The sequence below is a fragment of the Rhyacophila brunnea genome, unplaced genomic scaffold (genome assembly GCF_057557595.1).
Source record: "Rhyacophila brunnea isolate RB1 unplaced genomic scaffold, BYU_Rbru_1.0 scaffold_1, whole genome shotgun sequence".
NCBI lineage: Eukaryota > Metazoa > Arthropoda > Insecta > Trichoptera > Rhyacophilidae > Rhyacophila > Rhyacophila brunnea.
In genome coordinates this window covers 49702063-49717597 of record NW_028232751.1, presented here as the reverse complement: position 1 = coordinate 49717597, position 15535 = coordinate 49702063, and the positions used below count along the sequence as shown (strand labels likewise).

Genomic DNA, 15535 nt, shown 5'->3' with positions numbered 1-15535 from the left:
TAAAGCTATAAAAACAGTCCGTTTTAATGTTTGTTTTTCTTGTTTTTAACGCCTGTCGTACTAAAAAATCTATATAATTTTATATATTTAACTATATTCATTTACTTTTTTATTCAAATATATACAGATAAGGTGTTTATCACTAACAAAAGTATGTTTTATCTGTATTCATATACCGCTTTTGGCAAAGCTTTTTACAAACCTTATGGTATGTAATATTTTGTTTTAATACTATTGAAAAATTAATAATATCAATTAAAAATTATTTCACTGTCCTTTGGGTATTCTGTACATAAATATTTAATTAATAAGCATGTCGTCTTCATATAATAAATACGAATATACCTAATTTAAATAAAATATACATTTATAAAATATTATTGTTTATGAAATAATATTATGATCTTGTTCTATTTATATGCTCTATGATTGAAAATGGCAGAGCCTCGTATTTGTCTTGCAGCTATTGGTCAGCTGTTACGCAGACATGAAGTAAATATAACAGTAATATATCGTTATAAAACGTTAATATGGACATAAAAGAAGAAGAAAAAGACGAGGAATGTCTTGTAGGAGTCCAGCGATCTGGTCCAACTTGGTTTGATGTGCCGATAAAGCGTTCGGACTCTCCCGTTGGACATGTTTATTTACTCGTACCTAAATCAAGAGAACGTTGACGGCATTCACACAGCTACGTTTGAGGTAAGTTATTGAAAACAAATTTAGAAACCTCGTAATTGATATTTTTAAACGTTGAAATTGCAATGAACGCATACCACACCAGTTTACGCAATACAAAATAATACATTTGCTCAAGCTATCCTTGACATCCAAATAAGACGATGGCGGTTGCCGGAATTTATCTATTGAGGTCTTCTAATTGAGATGATAATTGAGATAAAACATAACAAAATTTATTGTAACCCAGAAATAAACAAAAACCCATTTGTTTCTGGGCTTCTCAGTAGGAAAACGTCGATGAAATTGAGATACTTTACAAGCTGCTTGTGGCGAATTTAAAAGCGGGCGAGTCAGCTAGTGCGATTGTGATATTGATACACAAAACTTTCCACTCGCTCAGAAGCCAACAGGCTAGCGAGTTGAAACCGTCATTTTTGGTACTATTTTGACAGGACGTATTGAGTAGTTCGCTTTTTTACCGAGAGGTCGCCACTATCGCTCTACTGCGCAGACGCATATCAGCCCACACGCCAGCGTGTAGCGTGTAAAGTAGTCCGGCTTTCGTCTTTTCTCGGTAGATTGTTTACAATCTGCTTGTTAGCTTGTTCGATGATGACACTGGGCGAGTTTACAAGCAGATTGTAAATTCGTTGGCTTGTAGCTTGTAAAGTAGCTTAATGTCGAGCCAAGTTAAGGACACAGATACAAGATTGTTTATAGAAAAAAACACGCAATACCGTCTGCTAACTATTTCGATTACTTCTGTCATCATGTTTAGTTTTCATGAAAACATATTGACCATGTCCGATCCTAAGAAGATCATAATATGGGCCTCCATAGAGTGGAGGTTTCTATTAACAGATTTTTGTTTTTACGAGAAATGGATCTTAACCACTTGTTAAACCTGTTAGATTCATACTCTGATTCAAAAACAAATTGAAAAATAATATGTATGGGGACCCACGACGTTAAGTCAACGCGTAAGCCGCTAGAACATCGTGGGCGTTATATAATTATGATTTTTAATTGTTTTGCATAGTATTTTACATTAAAAAGTGTGAATTACGGGTCGTTTTTGAAATTGTTTTTGACGAATGGAGTAGGTACCTGCTGTATTTATACAAAAATTTAGTTGTGTTTGGAAATTTGTATGTTCCGTATAACACAGTTTTCTGTTGTAACAGAAACTGATGGCCTCATAACATTGAGATCAAATTTATTGAATGAGTGTCAGTGCATAAAACGATAGCAGTAAAGTTGTCAGAACGAAGGACAGCTTAGAATGACGCATTCTTGACACGTGTTTAAGTTTATCCCATATTATTCCACATTCGAGATGTTTTGCTTGTATTTACACACACTTTAGGCATTTCCTTTATTTCTGAGTTACCTGGCTCCTAAGTATCAAGTCGTACCTATCAAATATCTGATAATATGGACAGCATTATTATTTATATACATATATACAATGTGGTTGTATTTTTAATTTATTTACCTACCTATTTTTTCTGTTTTTCTGTTGTATACTGTTTGTTTTTATTTCGTACTCATTGTTTATTTTTTTAGAATACTACAGCAGGCCCCAACATCAAATCTGTAGATTTGCAATGGCAACATTGGAAAGAGGAAATGACAAAAGATGCATGTCTGATAAAAGATGAAAAATCGTTTGATAACATCGAAGAATACTCATCATCTAAGCCTATGCTAACAGATCAGGTATTATAAGTATTTTATAGGTACCTACCAGTGGTGAAGGGTGGAGGTAGTCTGTTAAGATTCGACATAAATAGTGCACACTAAACTTACTCAGACATAATACCCCATTTACACGTGCATGGATTTACTTTGCACAGTAAGACAATGTATGGGGAAAAATGTATTATTCTGCAGTTAGCAAGATTGCGTGCATGAATCAAACAAGTTTAGAAGCTTCTGAATTATGCTGATTTTTTATGCGCAAGTAAGATCTACGTCTGCGCAGTAGAACGATAATGGCACGAAGTACTCATTTTGACGTTAACCGATTTTCAACACGTCCTGTCAAATAGTAGTATAAAATGACAACATCGCGTCTCGCTTACTTTTGAAGAATGAGATTGGTGAGACAGTCAGCACTTTTACGTGTAAAAACAGTTATTGTCACGATAATTTAAAATAAGCACTATTGCCGACAGTAATACCATGCACGTGTACAGGTGCTATACGTATTTGTTTTCATTGAACTAATAATACAATTTGAATATAGTGTTGGTTAGTTTTTAAAATTCATATAAACATTGCGTAATCCATGAAAAATCAAGATTAAGAAATCACACAATATTGTATGTTCTTACAGCTCGTGCTTTTGGATTCCCGGGTCATTTCGTGACTGAGTTAATAGGATCATGCTTTTTTTTGTAATTAAACTATACTTAAGGGGACGTTCTACAGAATTGGCCTTGAAAATTGAAAATATGATTTTTTAACATGTGGTCCATAATATCTGGTCTACTAGTTAATATAAAAAGGTCGTGTCAAAGTTGTTTGTGTCAATAAATTTGCTCTATGACTCGATCCGACTCATATTTCATCAGGGCTGTCGAAGACATAAATCATAAATATTTATAATTTTAAATTTTTATTTATAATATAATGCCGGGTCCACACTGGCAACAAGTTAAGTTGCTGGCAACCTCGTTAGATTTTACGATAATTATGATGATTATCGTAAAATTTCTTAAGCAATTATGGTAAGTATCGTAAAATTTAATGAAGTTGCCAGTGTGGAAATGGCTGAATATCCACAGTGGTTCACGCGGTGGCATGGACCTGGGGTTAACTAATTCAGTAATGCAACACCCATGATAGAATTTTTTCCAGTTTTGGTTGCATTATATTCCAAAACTCTTCTGTAAAAATCGTTTCCGATTTTATAAATAGAAATTTCTCAGTGTACATAGTGTAAACAAACCTACGAATAAAGAAAGACAAGAAGGAACATCTTGATTCATCGCAGTAAAATCTGGCAATCAAATTCGCCATTTTGAAAAGCGACGATTTTGCGTAAACAAATATCACGTGGTCTGTACGTGTGCGGCAAACTTCGAATGTGTTTGTAATTTTGTGTATCACGCATTGTCGGCCATATTTGCCGGCCTTTCTGATTGCCGTGATCTGTACACATTTTCCTTCCTGTCTTTTTTTATTCGTAGAAATAAACAGTATTTTTTATTAGTTATATGAAGTTGGCCTTGAATCTGTAATAAAATAATACACAATTAAAAGATTTTGAAATAGAAAAAAACACATTTCCAAGCTTTCAGCCGTGCGCACTCATGAATGTCATTTGTCATTTAGATAAGTATATAGACATTTTGATGTTATCTTGCAAAGTGCGAATGTAATGTTTTCAAATACTTAATTGATATGGATTAATTATACCATCGTATTATTTTCTCGAAATCATAAACATACTATAATAGTATTTGAGTATCAACCTATGTTCAATTTGAATTGGGTTATAATAATAATTTACCCGTATATATATCAATAGTATGTTTGCTACAAAATCCACCCAAGTTATCAGTAGGTACTTGCATAGGTTTGATTAAAAACTATGATGAAATTAACATTTAAAAAATATTAATTCATAATATTATTTTGACAGCCCTGTTTTCTGATCGGCGTACATCTTGCAGGTGTTTATAAAATAATAATAATGTTCAGCGGCAGACAATATCAATAACAATAATAATGTTTCTTGAAATAAAATCTCCGATGATTAGTGATTTTCGCGAAAAGATCGATTTAAATTAACGTACTTATGACACCGAGGTCCTTCTTATTCTAAATTATATTGAAATGTCGAGCTCTTCAGCCCCCCTTAAGTGTGTTACAAACAGTTGATTTTGTTCCACTTCATAACTTGTATGATAGTTGTGTTTGTGGAGTTATTCCAAATGATGTTTAATTAAATGTATATTTTGTTTTAGAGAACATTTATTAAAACAGAAGTCAGCAGTTCTTCATTGAATGCTCTCGAAACAAAAGAAATATTGCCAAACCATGAGATTTTATTCGAAGACAAAGTGATAAAAAATGAAATAACTGAATATGACAGTCAATACGCAGTACCTGGCTGTAGTGGAAATCCACTGAAAGCAAGTGAAGCAAGAGAACAAATTGCAACCTCAGAAATATCGGCTGATGATAATGAGTTGAGTGCCCATAGTAAGATATCTAAAAAAGTAACGCCTGAAGTCGAAATTATTATTACTAAAGACACAAATGACTGTACAGAACAGCCGGGCGCGATGGAGACACATAAAGACATTGAAAAACCTTTAAAGTGTGATGCATGTGACTACAAATGCAAAAATTTGGTTTATTTGAAAAGTCACAAAGTAATCCACAGCGAAGAGAAGCCTCTAAAGTGTAACTTATGTGAATATAGATGTAGAAAACCGTTTAACTTGAAAACGCACGTATTGGCGCATTCAAAGGAGAAACCTTACGAATGCGATGTGTGCGAATAGAGGTGCACGAAAGCGACGAATTTGAAACAGCACAAGATGACCCATGGCTCGGATATGCCGTTTAAGTGCGCGTTGTGTGAGTACGCTTCAACAAGTCTGTCTAATTATAACAGACACACTATGAAACACTCCGGCAAAAAACCGTTCAAATGCGACGTATGCGATTTTAAAACGACGAATATTACCTCGTTACGCCAACACATGATGGTTCATTCGGGTGAAAAACCTATTAAATGTGGTGAATGTGATTTCAGATGTATTAATAATAGTAGTCTTAAAAAACACAAAATGTCACATACCGGCGAAAAGGCGTTTCAGTGCGATGAATGCGAATATGCGTGTAGCAAGCCACTTTATCTTCAACGCCACAAGTTGAGCCACGTCGAAGTAAAATCTTATAGATGTCAAACTTGTGATTTTAATTGTGCGAATTTCGCTGCGTTAAAACTCCACAAAATTACGCATACTAGTGACAAACCCTATAGTTGCAGTGAATGTCAATTTTCTTGCAAATTACCGGCCAGTTTGAAGTTGCACAAAATGACGCATATCGGATCTAAGCCGCCGTATAAGTGCGTTTTATGCGATTTTAAATCGAAGAGTTTAAGCAATTTAAATTCTCATATAATGATACACACCGGTGAAAAACCTTATGAGTGTACTTTGTGTAGTTTTAAATGTACTACATCTACAAGTCTGAAAAGGCACAAAATGACGCACGGCAGTCAGTTCATGTTGAAATGTACGTATTGTGATTTTAAGTGCAGGGAAGCTAGTGTGCTGGAGGTTCATCAGGTTTCACACGGAAAAGAGATGCATTTTAAATGTGATGACTGCGAATTTTAATGCTTTAAATCTACAGAGTTCAAGTCGCACAGATTGACCCACAATGACGAAGAACCGTTTAAATGTGACCAGTGTGATTACAGATGTTCAAACATGTATTCGTTGAACCTGCACAAAATAACTCATTCGGGTCAAAAGCCATATAAATGCAACGAATGCGATTTTAAATGTGCCATATATGCATTATTAAAGGTACACAGACTGACGCATGGTAATGAAAAAGTAAACCCTACAAGTGTCCAGCACGTGATTTAAAAAGTACTACTAGCAATTTAAACGCTCACAAATTAATTCACTTTGCTGAAAAACGATGTAATTGCCGTGAATTGAGCTGTAAGTGTTTCCAGCGAACGAATCTAATAAAGCACAAAGCGACGCATTGCGGTGAAAAAAGTTTTGAAATGTAAAAAAAGCGAATTTACTTGTGTAAGATTGAACGTGTTGAAGATACACTAGCTATTCATGGAGGAGATATTATGCCCTTTCAATGTGACAATTTTGATTACATGTCTACTAAAGAAATTGATTTAAAACAACAGAAATTGAAGCACTTAGATAGAAAACCGTATAATTGTGATGACTGTCGTTACAAGTGTAATAGTTTTCCTTCGTTAAAAACACGTAAAAAGACTCATAGCGGTGAAAAACCATATACGTGTCTCATATGTGATTTTCGATGCGCCTCTTCCGCAGGTTTAAGAGTGCATAGGATGACTCGTCGTAAGATGACAGTCGTGAAAAACCCTTTAAATGTAGATGATGTGATTTTTTTTACGTAGAACAGCCTGTAATTTAAAAACTAAAAACTTTATAAGTGTGGACATTTCGAGTTCAAATGTTCGCAACATATGAATTTGAAGAGGTATAATTTGAGTCATATTGACAAAACGAAATGCATTAATGTAGGCATGCCCCACACATCCTGAAGCGGGCCTCCAGGCTAGGATCTTTGACGTGCCCCCTACCTATCGCTAAAGATAAAGGCAGTGTGACGCTCTACAGTAGCGTTTTTCAAATAGTGTACGCCAGGGGTTCCCAACCTTTGTGTACTCTAGAGCACATTCTAAAATATCGGTAGGGTGGCGGGCACCACCTATTTTTAATTGACAAACTCCTTCCATAACTACTCATTTTCCCATAATTTATTTTCTTATATTCATAATTTATTAATAAATAATAAACAAAAATGTTTCAAAATAATAAAACTATTATTCAAATTGCATACACACAGAGAAATTTATTTACAAAACGTAAACAAAAAACACAAATACAAAGAAAACATTTTATAAAAAAATAGAATATCAATATGTCAATGTGATCTTTGGCATTGCATATCATTGGCCAGTAACTCATAATTAGGAGAGTATGACGATAATCCTGTTAGCTAACAATCATAAAGATGCTCATCAGTGAGTGGAGATCTATATATTGATTTTAATAATTTCATGTTTGAAAACAATGATTCGCATAAATATGTCGAACCGAAAAATGATTCAATTTTATATGCCGCTTTTTTCAAAAATGGGAACTTTTCTCTGTCCACTGTATTCCAAAAGTCCTCTGATATTAAGGATTTAATAAAGTAAGGAAGTAAATACCTAAGTAATTACATACATCGCATTTAAATGGCCTTTCTCCAGAATGAGTCATTTTATGTACTTTCATGTCACTTGACCTTGCAGTTGAGTAATTACATTCATCACATTTAAATTGGTTGTCTCCCGAATGAATTATTTTATGTTTCTTCATGCCACTGTACACATGAGTAATTGCAGACATCGCATTTAAACTTTTTTTCACCTGAATGACTTATTTTCGTCGATGTATTTCCATGTAATAATTTGTGAAACTTCAGTAGGTCGAACGATCCGAAATAATCAAAACAAATAATACACACAAAATTATTTTATAAAACGATTTATTTTCTAATTTCATAACAGCCTCTAATAGTTCAGGGTTTCCCACATTCGATTGAGAAATATTACGATTAGCAGCCGACAGGCGTTTATATCGCTAAACCTTTCTATGTATTCTCGGACATCTTTCTTAATATCCTGTTCGTCAATCTGTATGTCCTCCCAAGTATCTTGTACATCAGTATTCTCCGTCAATGATTTGCGTCTCGCAATGCTGGCAGTTACTGAGCTTCCAGCGGCAAACTAAAAAGAAAAATATTGAAAGTATCAGTTGGTGAGATGACATATTATTTAATTATAAATTATTACCAAACGGAGACTCGAGAGCCAGCCCTGCACTAGTCAAATTTGTCAATGGAATGTCAGCAAAGCGAAATGGTGAAAGTTGCGAGTAAGTATACACACCCACAGCGTGCCAAGGGAAATAAATAAAATAGCGTTGATTACCTTTCTTTATCTCCAATGCTCAGTCTAGACACATGACAATATCTTCATTTATGTATCATAACATTTGAAATATTTTATCATAGGAAGTAAAAATCGAAATAACGAATACAACCTGACACTCCACCTACTGTTTATTGATTTTAAGGTGTGAGACAAGGGCATGCACTATCCACTATGGTATTTAACCTTGTGGTGGAATCCATAGCTCGTGAAACCAACATAAGATGTTTGGTAGATAATAGTACAACGCGCTTATGCTGACGACAAAGTAATTACAAGCAAATCCAAACAGAAGATGATCGACTATGGTGGCGCCATGAAAATAATAGCAAAAAACGCCGGGCTGCAAATAAACCAGCCAAAAACTAAGTATATGGTCAGCACACGCGATCAGGTACCGCTGCAGAATATAGAAACAGCCTAAACACCCAAAATAAGACAGGAGAGGTCATAAAAATCCACCTTATCTCCGGGAATAAATGCTGGCATGCCATGCAAGCAATTGGTGGGGTCGAAAATTCTAGGCCGAAGAAGTAAACTTCTTTTATATAAAACAATTATAAGGACGGTGGTCACGTATGTCTGTGAAACTTGGTGCTTAACTCAAAACGAGGAAAGTAAATTAGCTGTCTTCGAGCGCAAAATACTCCGCAAAATCCTTGGACCCACGTTAGAAAATGGGAACTACAGAATAAAAATGAACCATGGGTTGTTGGAAGAGCTGATTGGACAGCAAACAATCATACGATACTGTAAGTCCCAAAGGCTACGACGGGCGGGACATGTTGAGAGAATACCTGAAGTTAGAAATATTTAAAATTGAATAAATTGATTTCTAATTGTAGCGTAAATTGAAACTATTCTAGGTCGCTTAATATTGTAAAATATAGGGGGAAAGCAAAAACTGTGAAATAAAAACAAAACTCTACTTCGTACTGCTGCATGAAATATTCGTCTTCTTCCTTCACATACCGGTTGAGAATGGGAATTTCGACATTTCTGTCGTACTCCGAAGTATTGTGGATATTTTGTTTCGTCTCGCAATCGTAATTGTCCAATGGTTCCTGTTTTATGTACATAATTTTGATGTTGTTCAGCGCCTACGAACATTTTGACATTGTTATTTTTTCCGTGGTCGGAAGTTGCCATTGCCACAAACACAATAGTTTTATTAATTAAAAAAACGTTGATTTTGATTTTGGTATTGTTTTTATAATAAATTTCAAATAATATACGTCTTGTAAAATCAAATTGTTTTAATGAGTTTTTTTATTCATCGATATTTTTATTATTACCTCATGACTACATTGTCTCTGCTAACAAATATCTACAATAGAAAAGTTTAATAAAGCTATAAAAACAGTCCGTTTTAATGTTTGTTTTTCTTGTTTTTAACGCCTGTCGTACTAAAAAATCTATATAATTTTATATATTTAACTATATTCATTTACTTTTTTATTCAAATATATACATATAAGGTGTTTATCACTAACAAAAGTATGTTTTATCTGTATTCATATACCGCTTTTGGCAAAGCTTTTTACCAACCTTATGGTATGTAATATTTTGTTTTAATACTATTGAAAAATTAATAATATCAATTAAAAATTATTTAACTGTCCTTTGGGTATTCTGTACATAAATATATAATTAATAAGCATGTCGTCTTCATATAATAAATACGAATATACCTAATTTAAATAAAATATACATTTATAAAATATTATTGTTTATGAAATAATATTATGATCTTGTTCTATTTATATGCTCTATGATTGAAAATGGCAGAGCCTCGTATTTGTCTTGCAGCTATTGGTCAGCTGTTACGCAGACATGAAGTAAATATAACAGTAATATATCGTTATAAAACGTTAATATGGACATAAAAGAAGAAGAAAAAGACGAGGAATGTCTTGTAGGAGTCCAGCGATCTGGTCCAACTTGGTTTGATGTGCCGATAAAGCGTTCGGACTCTCCCGTTGGACATGTTTATTTACTCGTACCTAAATCAAGAGAACGTTGACGGCATTCACACAGCTACGTTTGAGGTAAGTTATTGAAAACAAATTTAGAAACCTCGTAATTGATATTTTTAAACGTTGAAATTGCAATGAACGCATACCACACCAGTTTACGCAATACAAAATAATACATTTGCTCAAGCTATCCTTGACATCCAAATAAGACGATGGCGGTTGCCGGAATTTATCTATTGAGGTCTTCTAATTGAGATGATAATTGAGATAAAACATAACAAAATTTATTGTAACCCAGAAATAAACAAAAACCCATTTGTTTCTGGGCTTCTCAGTAGGAAAACATCGATGAAATTGAGATACTTTACAAGCTGCTTGTGGCGAATTTAAAAGCGGGCGAGTCAGCTAGTGCGATTGTGATATTGATACACAAAACTTTCCACTCGCTCAGAAGCCAACAGGCTAGCGAGTTGAAACCGTCATTTTTGGTACTATTTTGACAGGACGTATTGAGTAGTTCGCTTTTTTACCGAGAGGTCGCCACTATCGCTCTACTGCGCAGACGCATATCAGCCCACACGCCAGCGTGTAGCGTGTAAAGTAGTCCGGCTTTCGTCTTTTCTCGGTAGATTGTTTACAATCTGCTTGTTAGCTTGTTCGATGATGACACTGGGCGAGTTTACAAGCAGATTGTAAATTCGTTGGCTTGTAGCTTGTAAAGTAGCTTAATGTCGAGCCAAGTTAAGGACACAGATACAAGATTGTTTATAGAAAAAAACACGCAATACCGTCTGCTAACTATTTCGATTACTTCTGTCATCATGTTTAGTTTTCATGAAAACATATTGACCATGTCCGATCCTAAGAAGATCATAATATGGGCCTCCATAGAGTGGAGGTTTATATTAACAGATTTTTGTTTTTACGAGAAATGGATCTTAACCACTTGTTAAACCTGTTAGATTCATACTCTGATTCAAAAACAAATTGAAAAATAATATGTATGGGGACCCACGACGTTAAGTCAACGCGTAAGCCGCTAGAACATCGTGGGCGTTATATATATATGATTTTTAATTGTTTTGCATAGTATTTTACATTAAAATGTGTGAATTACGGGTCGTTTTTGAAATTATTTTTGACGAATGGAGTAGGTACCTGCTGTATTTATACAAAAATTTAGTTGTGTTTGGAAATTTGTATGTTCCGTATAACACAGTTTTCTGTTGTAACAGAAACTGATGGCCTCATAACATTGAGATCAAATTTATTGAATGAGTGTCAGTGCATAAAACGATAGCAGTAAAGTTGTCAGAACGAAGGACAGCTTAGAATGACGCATTCTTGACACGTGTTTAAGTTTATCCCATATTATTCCACATTCGAGATGTTTTGCTTGTAATTACACACACTTTAGGCATTTCCTTTATTTCTGAGTTACCTGGCTCCTAAGTATCAAGTCGTACCTATCAAATATTTGATAATATGGACAGCATTATTATTTATATACATATATACAATGTGGTTGTATTTTTAATTTATTTACCTACCTATTTTTTCTGTTGTATACTGTTTGTTTTTATTTCGTACTCATTGTTTATTTTTTTAGAATACTACAGCAGGCCCCAACATCAAATCTGCAGATTTGCAATGGCAACATTGGAAAGAGGAAATGACAAAAGATGCATGTCTGATAAAACATGAAAAATCGTTTGATAACATCGAAGAATACTCATCATCTAAGCCTATGCTAACAGATCAGGTATTATAAGTATTTTATAGGTACCTACCAGTGGTGAAGGGTGGAGGTAGTCTGTTAAGATTCGACATAAATAGTGCACACTAAACTTACTCAGACATAATACCCCATTTACACGTGCATGGATTTACTTTGCACAGTAAGACAATGTATGGGGAAAAATGTATTATTCTGCAGTTAGCAAGATTGCGTGCATGAATCAAACAAGTTTAGAAGCTTCTGAATTATGCTGATTTTTTATGCGCAAGTAAGATCTACGTCTGCGCAGTAGAACGATAATGGCACGAAGTACTCATTTTGACGTTAACCGATTTTCAACACGTCCTGTCAAATAGTAGTATAAAATGACAACATCGCGTCTCGCTTACTTTTGAAGAATGAGATTGGTGAGACAGTCAGCACTTTTACGTGTAAAAACAGTTATTGTCACGATAATTTAAAATAAGCACTATTGCCGACAGTAATACCATGCACGTGTACAGGTGCTATACGTATTTGTTTTCATTGAACTAATAATACAATTTGAATATAGTGTTGGTTAGTTTTTAAAATTCATATAAACATTGCGTAATCCATGAAAAATCAAGATTAAGAAATCACACAATATTGTATGTTCTTACAGCTCGTGCTTTTGGATTCCCGGGTCATTTCGTGACTGAGTTAATAGGATCATGCTTTTTTTTGTAATTAAACTATACTTAAGGGGACGTTCTACAGAATTGGCCTTGAAAATTGAAAATATGATTTTTTAACATGTGGTCCATAATATCTGGTCTACTAGTTAATATAAAAAGGTCGTGTCAAAGTTGTTTGTGTCAATAAATTTGCTCTATGACTCGATCCGACTCATATTTCATCAGGGCTGTCGAAGACATAAATCATAAATATTTATAATTTTAAATTTTTATTTATAATATAATGCCGGGTCCACACTGGCAACAAGTTAAGTTGCTGGCAACCTCGTTAGATTTTACGATAATTATGATGATTATCGTAAAATTTCTTAAGCAATTATGGTAAGTATCGTAAAATTTAATGAAGTTGCCAGTGTGGAAATGGCTGAATATCCACAGTGGTTCACGCGGTGGCATGGACCTGGGGTTAACTAATTCAGTAATGCAACACCCATGATAGAATTTTTTCCAGTTTTGGTTGCATTATATTCCAAAACTCTTCTGTAAAAATCGTTTCCGATTTTATAAATAGAAATTTCTCAGTGTACATAGTGTAAACAAACCTACGAATAAAGAAAGACAAGAAGGAACATCTTGATTCATCGCAGTAAAATCTGGCAATCAAATTCGCCATTTTGAAAAGCGACGATTTTGCGTAAACAAATATCACGTGGTCTGTACGTGTGCGGCAAACTTCGAATGTGTTTGTAATTTTGTGTATCACGCATTGTCGGCCATATTTGCCGGCCTTTCTGATTGCCGTGATCTGTACACATTTTCCTTCCTGTCTTTTTTTATTCGTAGAAATAAACAGTATTTTTTATTAGTTATATGAAGTTGGCCTTGAATCTGTAATAAAATAATACACAATTAAAAGATTTTGAAATAGAAAAAAACACATTTCCAAGCTTTCAGCCGTGCGCACTCATGAATGTCATTTGTCATTTAGATAAGTATATAGACATTTTGATGTTATCTTGCAAAGTGCGAATGTAATGTTTTCAAATACTTAATTGATATGGATTAATTATACCATCGTATTATTTTCTCGAAATCATAAACATACTATAATAGTATTTGAGTATCAACCTATGTTCAATTTGAATTGGGTTATAATAATAATTTACCCGTATATATATCAATAGTATGTTTGCTACAAAATCCACCCAAGTTATCAGTAGGTACTTGCATAGGTTTGATTAAAAACTATGATGAAATTAACATTTAAAAAATATTAATTCATAATATTATTTTGACAGCCCTGTTTTCTGATCGGCGTACATCTTGCAGGTGTTTATAAAATAATAATAATGTTCAGCGGCAGACAATATCAATAACAATAATAATGTTTCTTGAAATAAAATCTCCGATGATTAGTGATTTTCGCGAAAAGATCGATTTAAATTAACGTACTTATGACACCGAGGTCCTTCTTATTCTAAATTATATTGAAATGTCGAGCTCTTCAGCCCCCCTTAAGTGTGTTACAAACAGTTGATTTTGTTCCACTTCATAACTTGTATGATAGTTGTGTTTGTGGAGTTATTCCAAATGATGTTTAATTAAATGTATATTTTGTTTTAGAGAACATTTATTAAAACAGAAGTCAGCAGTTCTTCATTGAATGCTCTCGAAACAAAAGAAATATTGCCAAACCATGAGATTTTATTCGAAGACAAAGTGATAAAAAATGAAATAACTGAATATGACAGTCAATACGCAGTACCTGGCTGTAGTGGAAATCCACTGAAAGCAAGTGAAGCAAGAGAACAAATTGCAACCTCAGAAATATCGGCTGATGATAATGAGTTGAGTGCCCATAGTAAGATATCTAAAAAAGTAACGCCTGAAGTCGAAATTATTATTACTAAAGACACAAATGACTGTACAGAACAGCCGGGCGCGATGGAGACACATAAAGACATTGAAAAACCTTTAAAGTGTGATGCATGTGACTACAAATGCAAAAATTTGGTTTATTTGAAAAGTCACAAAGTAATCCACAGCGAAGAGAAGCCTCTAAAGTGTAACTTATGTGAATATAGATGTAGAAAACCGTTTAACTTGAAAACGCACGTATTGGCGCATTCAAAGGAGAAACCTTACGAATGCGATGTGTGCGAATAGAGGTGCACGAAAGCGACGAATTTGAAACAGCACAAGATGACCCATGGCTCGGATATGCCGTTTAAGTGCGCGTTGTGTGAGTACGCTTCAACAAGTCTGTCTAATTATAACAGACACACTATGAAACACTCCGGCAAAAAACCGTTCAAATGCGACGTATGCGATTTTAAAACGACGAATATTACCTCGTTACGCCAACACATGATGGTTCATTCGGGTGAAAAACCTATTAAATGTGGTGAATGTGATTTCAGATGTATTAATAATAGTAGTCTTAAAAAACACAAAATGTCACATACCGGCGAAAAGGCGTTTCAGTGCGATGAATGCGAATATGCGTGTAGCAAGCCACTTTATCTTCAACGCCACAAGTTGAGCCACGTCGAAGTAAAATCTTATAGATGTCAAACTTGTGATTTTAATTGTGCGAATTTCGCTGCGTTAAAACTCCACAAAATTACGCATACTAGTGACAAACCCTATAGTTGCAGTGAATGTCAATTTTCTTGCAAATTACCGGCCAGTTTGAAGTTGCACAAAATGACGCATATCGGATCTAAGCCGCCGTATAAGTGCGTTTTATGCGATTTTA

The 15535-nt window shown here is 34.3% G+C and overlaps 2 protein-coding genes across 2 annotated transcripts; both read left to right on the top strand.

The window, feature by feature from the left end:
• Window positions 1-434: 434 nt before the first annotated feature.
• Window positions 435-6261, top strand: LOC147079907 (uncharacterized). Its single transcript, XM_085949248.1, has 3 exons — window positions 435-702; window positions 2248-2400; window positions 4656-6261. Exons 1-3 carry the CDS (start codon window positions 640-642, stop codon window positions 5196-5198), a joined length of 759 nt encoding a protein of 252 aa, XP_085805374.1. The 5' UTR covers window positions 435-639; the 3' UTR covers window positions 5199-6261.
• Window positions 6262-10204: 3943 nt separating this feature from the next.
• LOC147079906 (uncharacterized) lies at window positions 10205-14965 on the top strand. Its single transcript, XM_085949149.1, has 3 exons — window positions 10205-10455; window positions 11993-12145; window positions 14401-14965. Exons 1-3 carry the CDS (start codon window positions 10393-10395, stop codon window positions 14941-14943), a joined length of 759 nt encoding a protein of 252 aa, XP_085805275.1. The 5' UTR covers window positions 10205-10392; the 3' UTR covers window positions 14944-14965.
• Window positions 14966-15535: the final 570 nt, after the last annotated feature.